General features: G+C 42.0%; 1 protein-coding gene across 1 annotated transcript in view; it reads left to right on the top strand.

Annotated features, from left to right (window-relative positions):
• The window catches only part of mdga2a (MAM domain containing glycosylphosphatidylinositol anchor 2a), a 74,981-nt gene that overhangs the window by 22,537 nt on the left and 38,373 nt on the right, over positions 1-14,071 (top strand). The window contains exons 3-6 of the mRNA XM_056393805.1: positions 2,179-2,353; positions 5,849-6,045; positions 8,561-8,693; positions 13,268-13,540. Coding sequence (XP_056249780.1) covers positions 2,179-2,353; positions 5,849-6,045; positions 8,561-8,693; positions 13,268-13,540 — 778 coding nt within the window. The remainder of the gene's footprint in view (positions 1-2,178; positions 2,354-5,848; positions 6,046-8,560; positions 8,694-13,267; positions 13,541-14,071) is intronic.

Here is a 14,071-nt window from a genome sequence, read left to right as displayed (position 1 = left end):
CTGGTGTCTGGTCCTGGTGTCTGGTCCTGGTGTCTGGTCCTGGTGTCTGGTCTCTGGTCCTGGTCTCTGGTCCTGGTCTCTGGTCCTGGTGTCTGGTCCTGGTCTCTGGTCCTGGTGTTTGGTCCTGATCTCTGGTCCTGGTCTCTGGTCCTGGTGTCTGGTCCTGGTCTCTGGTCCTGGTCTCTGGTCTCTGGTCTCTGGTCCTGGTCTCTGGTCCTGGTCTCTGGTCCTGGTGTCTGCTCCTGGTGTCTGGTCCTGGTCTCTGGTCCTGGTCTGTGGTCCTGGTGTTTGGTCCTGGTCTCTGGTCTCTGGTCCTGGTCTCTGGTCCTGGTCTGTGGTCCTGGTCTGTGGTCCTGGTCTGTGGTCCTGGTGTTTGGTCCTGATCTCTGGTCCTGGTGTCTGGTCCTGGTGTCTGGTCTCTGGTCTCTGGTCCTGGTCTCTATTTCCTGGTCCTGGTGTCTGGTCTCTGGTCCTGGTGTCTGGTCCTGGTCTCTGGTCCTGGTCTCTGTGAGTCCACGGCGTCTTCTCAGTCCATGTGAGCTGGACATCCTTTCATTGAGTCCGACCTGAACCTGATACGACTCGTAGGATCCTCTCCTTTTGGCAGCAGGCATATTGGACCTTGGTTGTCATGGTTACAGTAATAAACACGCAGAGTGTACTGACAGCGGCGTACCGGACCTTCGTTGCCATGGTTACAGTAATGCAGTTAAGCTTATGGAACGGTCATGTTCTGGTTAGGTCCAAGAAAAGATTTTTTGGTTCAAACAAGTAGGCTACCTCCTTGAGATTACTTGTTGCCATGGTTACAACAATAACAAAAAGGGGGTTAAAATCTGCTTCCTGTTTACACATGCCCAGTGAGCAGGGGGGCGGGCAGAAGACGAGAAGACGACTCTGATGACAGAGGTCAGGTGATGATGATGACGAAGATGATGATGACGAAGATGATGATGACGACGATGATGAAGATAATGATGATGAAGATGATGATGATGAAGATAATGATGATGAAGATAATGATGATGAAGATGGTGGTGGAGGAGAGGAATGGACGGAGCAGCTGGAAGGGACGGATGGAAAACTGACCAACAGATGCTGAATGAGGACAAATCTGTCTGAGAGGCGGAACACACACACACACACACACACACACACACACACACACACACACACACACACACACACACACACACACACACACACACACACAGTTAATCTGCTACTACAGTCTGGCATCAGTTCAGTTTCCATCTAAAGACTCCACTTAGTTACACTCATTATTTCTGCCACAGTGCCTCTGAGCCAGGCACCACCTGCTCCAACAGCAGAGAAAAACTCACATTCCCATCAGCCACCAGGAGAAGCTGCTTTGGTCTCATGGGTTAGGTCACAGCTTTACTGCTGTGGTTCTCTCTCATCCAGATGTTCTTACAGAAACATCTGTGAAGAGCCTCTGTCCTCCACAGCAGCAGAGTCATGACATTCATCTGTAACAGCTGGATGTGGAGATAAACAGCTGTTTGTCAGCGTGTTGACGCGTCAGTGTGTGTTCACGAGTTACACCATCAGTCAGTGCAGGTCTAAGGTTTAAAATGGGTTTAACTCTGTAACAACATCTGTAACTGTCTGTCTATAACATCTGTCACTGTCTGTCAGTAACATCTGTCACTGTCTGTCTGTTACATCTGTTACTGTCTGTAACATCTGTCACTGTCTGTCAGTAACATCTGTAACTGTCTGTCTGTTACATCTGTAACTGTCTGTAACATCTGTCACTGTCTGTCTGTTACATCTGTAACTGTCTGTAACATCTGTCACTGTCTGTAACATCTGTAACTGTCTGTAACATCTGTCACTGTCTGTCTGTTACATCTGTAACATCTGTAACTTTCTGTAACATCTGTAACTGTCTGTAAAATCTGTCACTGTCTGTAACATCTGTAACTGTCTGTCTGTAACATCTGTAACATCTGTAACTGTCTGTAACATCTGGAGGAATTTCCTCTCACGCTCAGACCAGTCCAGTGGTTACTAATATAACCACGTACAGCTGTGGTGAGTGAACAACATCTGTCATCATGTTTAACTTGTGTAACATATAACATGTGTATCAGACTCAGACAGAAATCTATATAATGTTTACGATGTCCCCCCCCCCCCCCACCTCCTCCCCAGATTCGTTGGACTAAGACGGCGGGCGGAGCCTCGGACCGTCAGGGCGACTCCTCTCTGCACAACGAGACTCTGAGGATAAAAAGCATCAGCCGCCACCAGGGGGGGCGCTACTACTGCAAGGCTGAGAACGGCCTGGGGTCTCCGGCCATCCGCTCCATACGAGTCGACGTCTACTGTGAGAACACACTCTCTGTTTTATGCTCAGACCTCAGTGTGTGTAACAATCTTTCATTTACACATTCACACAATCTCAAAACACAAATATGACGATGTTAAAAAACACGGGTGTCGGTGACGCAGGAAACGCCACAAAGACTCGTAACGTCTTAAAGAGCCAGTTTCCACCAGGAGCAAAACTTAGTGACCGGGGAGAGAAAAACTTCCTTTTGAGGTCGATGGACGTTTCTATTAATATCTTTGTGATAATGCAGCGTGGAAATATGTTTTGAATGTTGTTAGAATCTGTCGACTCTCCACTTTCCCTCGTATATTCTTGCGAGATCGAACATAACCCATCGCCTCTAAAATTTGGTTGAGTGACAAGACGACAATTATTCATTTCATTTTAGGCATTTACCTACTATTTTACTCACATGTTGCACTATTTTTATGAACCTACAGACTTTGGTAAATCCATTTCAAGCAACAAAACAATCAGTGAAGGTTTGTTTTCAAGAGATTTGAAGAATTTCCAAATCCAGGTTTCAACTTTTCAGCATTTGGGCCAAATGATCTGTTTGCTCTACGACAAAAAGGCGCCTCATGACAGAGAGCTGAGATTGTTCTGAGAACTGTGACGTAAAACACTTGGGTATTACTTTATATGCAAGATGCCTTTAAAAGGTGAACTTCAGAAATAATGTAGAAAGCGGGAAAATGCCATTCGACCTCTAAAGGTTAAGAGCCGGACTCAGGGGGGGCGGGGCTATCTGCCAACCGAGTGATTCTCTTTGTCACAAATCATGAGCCATGTTTCCTGGTTTTTGTTGGATGCAGGTGTCATTGATTGTTACCATAGTAACAATGGACCTGAGTTAGTCTGGGGTAAGGTGTCTAATGTCTTGTCTGTCCGACATCAGACCTGTCTGTACGGACCAACACAACAGATGAGTCTGACACATCTCTGTGAACTTTGACCTTGACCTGTCTGGAGCTGCAGGAGACGGCGTGATTAGAAACACTCGATGACGATCAGCTGATAAACGATTGTCTTGGACCAAACTGAATCATCTCTGTGATTGAGGCTTTGCAGGATGTAAATGAGAGCACATGGCGTCCCTGCAGGACCGAGCAGCCGCGCGGCGTCCTGGTTCTTTTTGGCAGAAAAACTTTTTCTGGCAGGAACAAATCAAAACAAGCTGCAGACTTCCTCTGTGTGTTTACTTCATTCAGGTTAATCCTCTTCCTCCTGCTGAGAGTCTCATGTGTGCACAGTAAATATGAAGCTACAGCCAGCAGCTGGTTAGCTTAGCTTAGCATAATGACTGTTTCATTAACTGGTTTTTAGATCGTGAGATGGTTGATGACTGAGGCCTCAGGTCTGTTGGATTAAAGAGCAGTCACTGACTTCCTGCTGCTGTTTTCAGTCAGCTGATGGTATTAAAACCTCCCGCTGACCTACATGTCTCCTCCTCACGTGTGACAAACGCTTTGTGTTGTTATTTGTGCGACTCGTTGCTGATTGTTGTCGACCTACATGTGTGGAAACGAAGCGCGGAGCTGTTTTCCTGCGGCGGCGGTGTTTCTCCCCCGGAGCGCTGCTGGCTGAAGATCTGTCACAGCAAACATGAGAAGGGATGTTTCTCTCTGAGGAGACGTCAGCTTCTGTTCATGTTTACAGCTACAACTGGGACGTTAAAAATCCCAGTAAAGCCAGTAGAGAGGCGTCCTCGGGTGTTTTTATGCAGCGTTCCCCTTCATGTACTTTGCCTGAAAAGTTTCCTCCAAAGACGAACAAGAGGAGAGAATCGCTGCAAACTGAGAGTGTTGTTGTATGAAAGCCATAACATGCTAGAGGATGTTTCTTATTGGGATTACAGGGATTGAAGTGGTACCTGAACGCATCACGGCTGACTGCTTCCTTCAGGGCACACAGGCTTTTACACAAGATTTCTTCTGCGAAGCTGCAGGAGGAAACAGGATAAATCATTACCGCAGTCCCTGAACACCACCCTGACCTGCAGCTGATACAGCATCACTCCCAGTGCATTATGGGAGGTAACAGCAGGTGGGGTCGGCCTCTGTGTAATTGCAGCTACTGATGTGTTCAGGGTGCAGGTCGGACTTTGGCGTTGCTCTGTGTGAAGCGGATTAGCGTCGATTAGCCTCTCTGCCGGTGGTGGCTTGAAAACTGGACTCATTAACGCAGTGGATTCCGATTGGCCGGCTGCTGTCAGCTGATCGGGGAGCTCGCTGTGCTTCCAGCCAATTAAAAAGCCTCTGGCTCTGCAGTAATTACCCCCAACACAGGAAAACTGCCCCACTGTTTGGAACAGATGAACAACAGTAAATTCAGAGGAACGTCCTCCGTCTTTGTTTCTGTGACTGTTTCCATCTGAGCTGCAGGTGACAGTGATGTTGGGTCTGATTCTGTTAGAACCGTGGTTCCCCTCAGACAGATGGAACCCAAAGTGTGTCAGTAGTGTGATGTTCTACCACGAGCCTCCAGAACATCTCGTCTCCTTGTCATAAATTCCTCAAGTGTACTGAACTCCACTGGAGAGATAAACATGGTTCTACTACAGAACGTTCCTCTTTTGGTGTTTAACCACCCAGACGGGCCCTGAAATCCACAAAGGCCCACTAGAACCCCCCTGGAGGACTATTAGGACCTCTTCAAGGACCACTAAAACATCAGAAAGAACCTTAGATACTCCTAGCGAACCAGTAGAACCTCATCAGTGGGTACTGCAACCTCTACATCCGAACCTTCTAGAAGAACTCTAGAACCTTGTCAAGAGAAAACTATGTTCTCTCAATGACCTTTAGAATCTCCAAAAGACTCTGACAAACTCAGGGAACCTCTAGAACCTCCTCACTGACCTCTAAAACATCCTGAATGATCCAGAACCTCCTCAGTAACCACCAGAACCTTCTTAATGACCATCTGTAGAACCTCTTCAGTGAACACTTAAACCTTCTAAACAACCCCTACAACAACCTAAAGAACCTCTAGAACCTTTGTATCGACCACTAAACCATCCCAAATGATCCAGAACCTCCTCTGTAACCACTAGAACCTCTTAAAGGATCCATAGAACCTTCTTTAGGTTGTGTAAATAATGTACTGACATGGTGGATGAGATGAAAGTAAAACCAAACGTGTTCTCATCCTGGAGCCAGGTCTGACCTTTGACCTGTCACCTGTGAAACAGTCCAGCAAATAATAAATGAACTTGGTTCCTCAAACCTGGGAAACGTTTAAAGAGTTTGTTCTTCTAAATAACATAAAGAACATTCTCCTCTTCTGTCCGGCCTGCGGTTCTGCTCAGACAGGTTTGGATCATGTGTCCAGGTCTGGAGATACGAGCCTCTGTCTGTCATACAGCCAGACGATACAGAGAGACACACCCACATCCTGAAGTCCGATCTGTTCTATATATATAACGTATATATATTGTGAAGTTTGGTCTGTTGTCTGTTATTAATATTTAAAGACTTTCCTCCTCAGACCTGGACGACCCGGTGATAACGGTGCATCAGAGCGTCGGAGAGGCGAAGGAGCAGTTCTACTTTGAGAGGACGGTGTTTCTTCGCTGTGTCGCCAACTCCAACCCACCTGTTCACTACACCTGGAGGAGAGGCAGGGAGGTGCTGACGCAGGGCGCCGACTCCGGGGTGGAGATCTACGAACCGTTTTTTACACAGGTGAAGAAACGTCATTAAATCTGCTCCGTTTTTTTTTATCTTCTCATCTGCAAAAACACAAAAAAATAAATATAAAAATAAAATAAAATACAATAAAATCAATACAGTACCATGCAATTAAATTGAATAAGTTTAAATTATTTTAATTGTAATTATTATATTCTATTGTAGGAAAGATGTTTTTTCCTTTCATGTTGTGAGATTGGAAAATAGATTTAAAAAGATCCATATACAAAAAATAAGATAAAAATAGTCAAATAAATAAATCATTTACATAAAATGTAAACTGAAAAATAAGCGTCAGCCCAGCTCCAATAAAAGGCTTTTTTAGGTACAAAGTTGTAGGAGTGATTTAATAGATATTAATTTCAGAAACATGTTTGTCCTCTTTAAGTCATTTCCCATTTAATCACTTTGTCATCACAGTTTTTGTGTATTTCCTCAGTGACTCAGGTTCCACTTTATTTGCCCGTAGACAGAAAGTCTACAAATGAAAATGTTGCTGTTTTGTTTATTTCAGATTTTTATAGATTGTAAAAGGTGTGTGTGGTGAGACGGTGACGTCGCTCTCTCTCAGGACTCGCTGTTAAAACTCTCTTTAGTCTCGTTCTCACTCTGTGATTCCTCTCGAGGCTTCAGGCGCTCGTCCATCAGCTTTGTCCAAAAATAGTTAAGAGTTTGATTTTTGTCCAGTTTCAGCTTCACACAGACGCCAGAACCTCGACAGGTTTACACAGACTAAAATATGAATATCCTATCAGTGTTTCCTCTTGAAGTTTTATTTTCAGCAGTGGGGGCCGGCCAGTCAACCCTCCAACCAATCAATCAATATCATCAATATTTTAGTAAATAAAAGGAAAATAATCAAAATGTAATTTCATCCAGATCCAGAAATAACAGCGTCGTCAGTGTCTGAACTGAAGGTTCCTCCATCACATTGATGTCCCATGTATTACAGACCTTTACGTTCCACTGGTGGCCTGTGAAAAAGTAATTAAGTCTTAAACATTAGTATGGAAGCCCTGAGAGGCCATAAAAAACTTTCTAGCAATCTAATTAAATTTTTTTTGACGAATTTACTAATTTATTTATTTATTTTTTTCATCTGTATAAACAAACCCAGAGAAAAAACAAAGGAACAAACTGATAAAATAATATTTACTTGGGGGGAAAAAGACTAAAGTACTATCTCAGAAGCATTTCTAGCCATCTGATTTTTTTTTCTTCTTCCCAAAAACAAATAATAATAATAATAATAATAAAATTCACTTGGCTCTCGGGGGTTGTTTACACAGATGAAGAAATCCTGGCACAAGAACCAAACCTTTCAGGGCTTCCGTGGGTATTGTTTAAGACGTAATTGCTTTTTTCAGGCAACCAGTAGAATTTAACCAGATACACGTCGCTCCCAAAATATAACAGGTTAGTGTCCTCAGGAGTCTCATGAAACTATGTCCCAGGGTGATAAACATCTCATATCTTTCAACATGAACGGGGGACGTGGGGACGATTATGTGTCGACACAACCTCCAGAGCTGCTGTCGAGCTGTGATCTGTTTGTTGTGTTAATGAACCAGACACAGGAAGGAGCCTGTGTTTGTCATTGTCGATCCTCGACCTCTCAGTCGTCCTGTAGTTCCAACCTCCTCCTCCTCCTCCTCCTCTTCCTCCTCTTCCCTCTTCCTCCTGTGGATTAAAACCTCTGCAGATGGAGGTTCCACATTTGTCTTTTTTTTCTTTTGGCAGTGGTTTAGATTTAATTTGGAGCAAAGGCAAGCCGGCCAATCAGGCGGCCAGTTAGCGGGCCGTGCAATACCGCAGCAGAGATAACATTCACGCCAGATTTGAATGCTGTCAACAGTAATGCCTTCAGCGTCAAGCTCGTGAACTCGTTAACCCCTCCCCCCCTTTGCCCCTTCATCCCTCCTCGTGGGCCCTAATGAGGAAGTTATCTCCTCCTCTTCCTCCTGCTCCTCCACAGCCAAAAAAAAAAATTGGCCGCCATCTTTGCACAAACATCCCATTTAAATGTCATCTAATCTCATCTCATCTGTCCGTAAGGCGGGAGGCGGCGCCGAGGCTGCCAGAGGAGATAAGAGAGATTTGGCAGTGAGGAGGAGGGAAGAGGAGGAGGGGGAGGAAAAGGGGGAGGAAGAAGGAGAGGTGGAGAACTGAGGGAGAAGAGGAGGAGTGTGATTGATCAGCTGAAATCAAAGACTTATTTCTGTTCATTTACTCCAGTTTTTTTGGATAAAAAAAAGCATCAAAGACTCAGTGGAGTTTTGATTCATCTCTAAAGTTTGTACAATTTCTACAACATTTACTATTATTGTTGATTTTATTGAAATTCTATTGAAATACTTTTTTTATTTTATTTCAATTTGTATTCTGTTATTCTATTTATGATTTTTTTTATTTATCCTATTTTTTTTTAAAAACTCTTGAAACTTGAAAATATGAATGAATAAATCAGGATCTTTTTAGATACAGAACAAGCAGCTTGTTTGTGTTTCAGGGCGAGACGAAGATCTTGAAGCTGAAAAATCTCCGTCCTCAGGATTACGCCGACTACACCTGCATCTCCTCCGTCAGGAACGTCTGCGGCATCGGAGACAAGAGCGCCCACTTCAGTCTGAGCAACAGGACAGGTACTACACACCCACCCTCACACCTGTACTGCTGTACTTCTACTGTACTTCTCCTGTACTTCTACTGCACTTCTACTGTACTTCTACTGTACTTCTCCTGTACTTCTACTGTACTTCTACTGCACTTCTACTGTACTTCTACTGTACTTCTACTGCACTTCTCCTGTACTTCTACTGTACTTCTACTGTACTTCTACTGCACTTCTACTGCACTTCTCCTGTACTTCTACTGTACTTCTACTGTACTTCTCCTGTACTTCTACTGTACTTCTACTGTACTTCTACTGCACTTCTCCTGTACTTCTACTGTACTTCTACTGTACTTCTACTGCACTTCTCCTGTACTTCTACTGCACTTCTCCTGTACTTCTACTGTACTTCTACTGTACTTCTACTGCACTTCTCCTGTACTTCTACTGTACTTCTACTGTACTTCTACTGCACTTCTCCTGTACTTCTACTGTACTTCTCCTGTACTTCTACTGCACTTCTCCTGTACTTCTCCTGTACTTCTCCTGTACTTCTACTGCACTTCTACTGCACTTCTACTGTACTTCTACTGTACTTCTACTGTACTTCTACTGCACTTCTACTGCACTTCTCCTGTACTTCTACTGTACTTCTACTGTACTTCTACTGCACTTCTCCTGTACTTCTACTGTACTTCTCCTGTACTTCTACTGCACTTCTCCTGTACTTCTACTGTACTTCTACTGTACTGCTGCACTTCTCCTGTACTTCTACTGTACTTCTCCTGTACTTCTACTGCACTTCTCCTGTACTTCTACTGCACTTCTCCTGTACTTCTACTGCACTTCTCCTGTACTTCTACTGTACTTCTACTGTACTTCTACTGCACTTCTCCTGTACTTCTACTGCACATCTCCTGTACTTCTACTGTACTTCTACTGTACTTCTACTGTACTTCTACTGCACTTCTCCTGTACTTCTACTGTACTTCTCCTGTACTTCTACTGCACTTCTCCTGTACTTCTACTGTACTTCTACTGTACTGCTGCACTTCTCCTGTACTTCTACTGTACTTCTCCTGTACTTCTACTGCACTTCTCCTGTACTTCTACTGCACTTCTCCTGTACTTCTACTGCACTTCTCCTGCACTTCTACTGTACTTCTCCTGTACTTCTCCTGTACTTCTCCTGCACTTCTACTGTACTTCTCCTGTACTTCTACTGTACTTCTACTGTACTTCTACTGTACTTCTCCTGTACTTCTACTGTACTTCTCCTGTACTTCTCCTGTACTTCTACTGTACTTCTCCTGTACTTCTCCTGTACTTCTACTGTACTTCTCCTGTACTTCTCCTGTACTTCTCCTGTACTTCTACTGTACTTCTCCTGTACTTCTCCTGTACTTCTACTGTACTTCTCCTGTACTTCTCCTGTACTTCTACTGTACTTCTCCTGTACTTCTACTGTACTTCTCCTGTACTTCTACTGTACTTCTACTGTACTTCTCCTGTACTTCTACTGTACTTCTCCTGTACTTCTACTGTACTTCTACTGTACTTCTCCTGTACTTCTCCTGTACTTCTACTGTACTTCTCCTGTACTTCTCCTGTACTTCTACTGTACTTCTCCTGTACTTCTCCTGTACTTCTCCTGTACTTCTACTGTACTTCTACTGTACTTCTCCTGTACTTCTACTGTACTTCTCCTGTACTTCTACTGTACTTCTCCTGTACTTCTACTGTACTTCTACTGTACTTCTCCTGTACTTCTCCTGTACTTCTCCTGTACTTCTACTGTACTTCTCCAGTACTTCTCCTGTACTTCTCCTGTACTTCTACTGTACTTCTACTGTACTTCTCCTGTACTTCTCCTGTACTTCTACTGTACTTCTCCTGTACTTCTACTGTACTTCTCCAGTACTTCTACTGTACTTCTCCTGTACTTCTACTGTACTTCTACTGTACTTCTCCTGTACTTCTACTGTACTTCTCCTGTACTTCTACTGTACTTCTACTGTACTTCTCCTGTACTTCTACTGTACTTCTCCTGTACTTCTACTGTACTTCTCCAGTACTTCTCCTGTACTTCTACTGTACTTCTCCTGTACTTCTACTGTACTTCTCCTGTACTTCTACTGTACTTCTCCTGTACTTCTCCTGTACTTCTACTGTACTTCTCCTGTACTTCTACTGTACTTCTCCTGTACTTCTACTGTACTTCTCCTGTACTTCTACTGTACTTCTCCTGTACTTCTACTGTACTTCTACTGTACTTCTCCTGTACTTCTCCTGTACTTCTACTGCACTTCTCCAGTACTTCCCCTCAGTGAGGCGAGTCCCCACAGTGTTGGTGTGTTTACAGGTTCAGGATGAACACATACTCTCTTTTGATGAAAGACTGAATTCGCAAATGAAAAATGGAAACTGAGCAAAATAATAATAATAAAATAAAGTTTTATTTAAGTAGCATATTTCAAAATCAATGCTACGAAATGCTTTACACACAACAACAATTAAAAGTATAAAAACAAAGATAGAAGCAACAAATCAGCAGGTGAAACTATTTGAAAATCATAAACACTGAATCACTGAATCCAATTTTTTAATTTATGCAACACTCACTGATTCAAGTCAAATACAAATTTAAAACACCATTTTCATATGGACATTTCCTTAAATTAGTTTTTCATTAGTTAAATTAGTTTAAAATTGTAGTTTTTTCATTATCTACACTTGTGTCTTCGTTACTACTTCATTTATATCTGTGTAAGTTTCGTTTTTTTACAAAAACAAAAATGATGCATGTTAAATCTAAATTATGACATAAAAGAAAAGCAGTTGATCGATCTTATGTTTATGACATAAAAATACAATTTTGACTTGCTTCATTATTATAACTGTCGAACAATTTTGACTTAGTCTTCCATACTTGATATAAAATACTGCATAAATGCAATTTTCCTCTCTGTATTAGTTCAGTTTAATCTCTCTCTACCTTGTACAGTTGGATGAATGTAAATCATAAATAAATCATTTTCCTCTCTGAGCTCAGACTGCAGCTCTCTGACCTGTACAGTAGATCTGCTGCCCTGCCCCAGGGGCTGATGGGATTTACATGATGTCAGCTTAACAGAGGTCGACTCAGCTATTTTTATCTCCCTCATTATTATTTCTGCATTTAGCTGCTTTTCTGCAGCCGGTGGAGGCAGCGAGTCGCTCTGCAGCTTTTTATTTCACAACAGGAAGCTTTTATTCTCTGTTTCTGCAGCAGGAAGGTTGATCATGATCAATTATTCACAAATGATGGGATGTTTAAAACCTTTTAAAATGTGAAAAATGTATATATTAGCCATAGAAAACTCCCATGATCCACCTGAACATGAACTGACCAACATGATGCTGAAAACGTCCTGGAAAACATGTGAAAAATTTAAATAAGAATCATAAATATAAAAGTTAGAGTCACATAATAACACAAAAACTCCATATTATATATATCCCACAGCAGTGTGCATTAAAATATGATTAATCGTTAAATAAATAAATACATAATCTCTGTTTTATAGCAGAATAAACTGATCATCTTCAGGTTTTGGAAAGTTGCTCAGATAAAACAAGGTATTTAAATATGGCAGCTTGGACTCTCCTGTTGTGTCGTTGTATTTTATAATACATGAATCGATTCATCTTTGCCCTAAAGCTGTTTTCTTGTTATGTTTCTAACTTTACATAACTTGAGGAGACAAAAAAGATAAACCATCCACTGCATCGTGGAGAATAGTTCCAGTGTGTTTTAGTTCCGTAATACAGTGTTGTGTTGTTCATATATGTGCTTAATGTGCAGTACTCAGGTGTATGTGTTAAAATCAAGGTTATAATAGTTTTATAGATTTTTTGGTTTTTATTTTCATTTTGTTTTGACATTTTGTTTTTAATTTCACTTTATTATAATTAGTTTTTTAAGCAGGTTTGCACTTTTAGTTTTCACTTTTTTAAAATGTTTAGTTTTATTTTAGTTTTTATTAGTTTCAGTTTTTGTTTTGTGTTTTTGAATATGAGTATATATAATATATAATATAAGTATGAATACTTGTCAGGGCCAGATTCAAAAAGATTCATTTTAAAAATGTTTTCACTGAGAAACAGATGAACAAACGACAACAACACGTGTCTGTGTGTCTGAAAGAACCAAAACTAAAGACATTTTCCTTTATAATTTTGTTCTATTGTAGTTTTGTAAAGACACAAAACAGTTTCAGTGATTTTTTTGTTTTGATTTTAAAGTTTATTTTTTGTTTTAATTAATAATAATAACTTTGGTCAAAATTTATCACTTGAATCTTGAATCTGCATTTGTTTTGCATTTTTTATCTTTTTGACACAAAACTGAATTAACTTTGGTTTAAAAAACAACGTAAAAATAAAAAGCCTGAATGTTAATTTAACAAAAAATAGAATATGAATTATAAATCATAAACCAGGAAAGAACAGAAGTGAAGTTGAGTTGTGAAGAAAGAAAAACAGATCAATAAAAGTGAGAAGTTGAATAATGATTATTAATAAAGTAAAACTAAGTTTAACGTTTTCTCCTGCTCCTCCCCTCAGCTCCTCCCTCCATCAAACTCCTCCTGGACGACCCCCTGGTGGTGAACCCGGGGGAGACGATCACTCTGGTGTGTGTGGCGTCGGGCGGAGACCCTCCCCCCACCCTGATCTGGGTGAAGCCGGGAGGGGAGGAGCTCCCGAAGAGGTGCGTCGTCAACGGCGGCACCCTGACCATCCCCGGCGTGACTGTTGATGACGGCGGCGCCTACAGCTGTGTGGCGTCCAACAACGTGGGAAACCCCGCCAAGAAATCCACCACCATATTAGTCAGAGGTGCGACATTCTCTTAATGTTCTTAATGTGAAAATGTCGTGGTGACCTCGTGGTGACCTTGTGGTGACCTCGTGGGGGGGTGAGTTCCCATAAGGCCGTGTGTTTACTTTTGTTTATGATCCGAAACCTGTAATGACGCTCCCATTATATAATATCACCATCTAACACACTAAGATTGTACCTGCGAACATCAGCATGTTAGCATGCTGCTGTTAGCATTGTAACTGTGAGCATGTTAGCATGCTGCTGTTAGCATTTAGCTCAAGCTGCAGGACTCTTCAGCACCATTATACTGACGACAGAGTGTCTAACAGCATCTGAAACCTTCACAGCCACCTCACACTGTGATTGGTCAGCTGTGTGGAGGTATGAAAGTGGGCGGAGTCTCTCATTTTTCTTGTGAACGACTGAGGCCAACACGTCATGTCTACCAGGAGAGACTGAGGGAAAATCTTCTCTGTTGTCAACATTAGTAGCAGTGAGGGCTGCAGCCATCAAATGTTTTTATCATAAATTAATTAGCTGATTATT

This window comes from Seriola aureovittata, chromosome 13, assembly GCF_021018895.1.
Source record: "Seriola aureovittata isolate HTS-2021-v1 ecotype China chromosome 13, ASM2101889v1, whole genome shotgun sequence".
Classification (NCBI taxonomy): domain Eukaryota; kingdom Metazoa; phylum Chordata; class Actinopteri; order Carangiformes; family Carangidae; genus Seriola; species Seriola aureovittata.
This window is presented reverse-complemented; position numbering and strand designations above follow the sequence as displayed.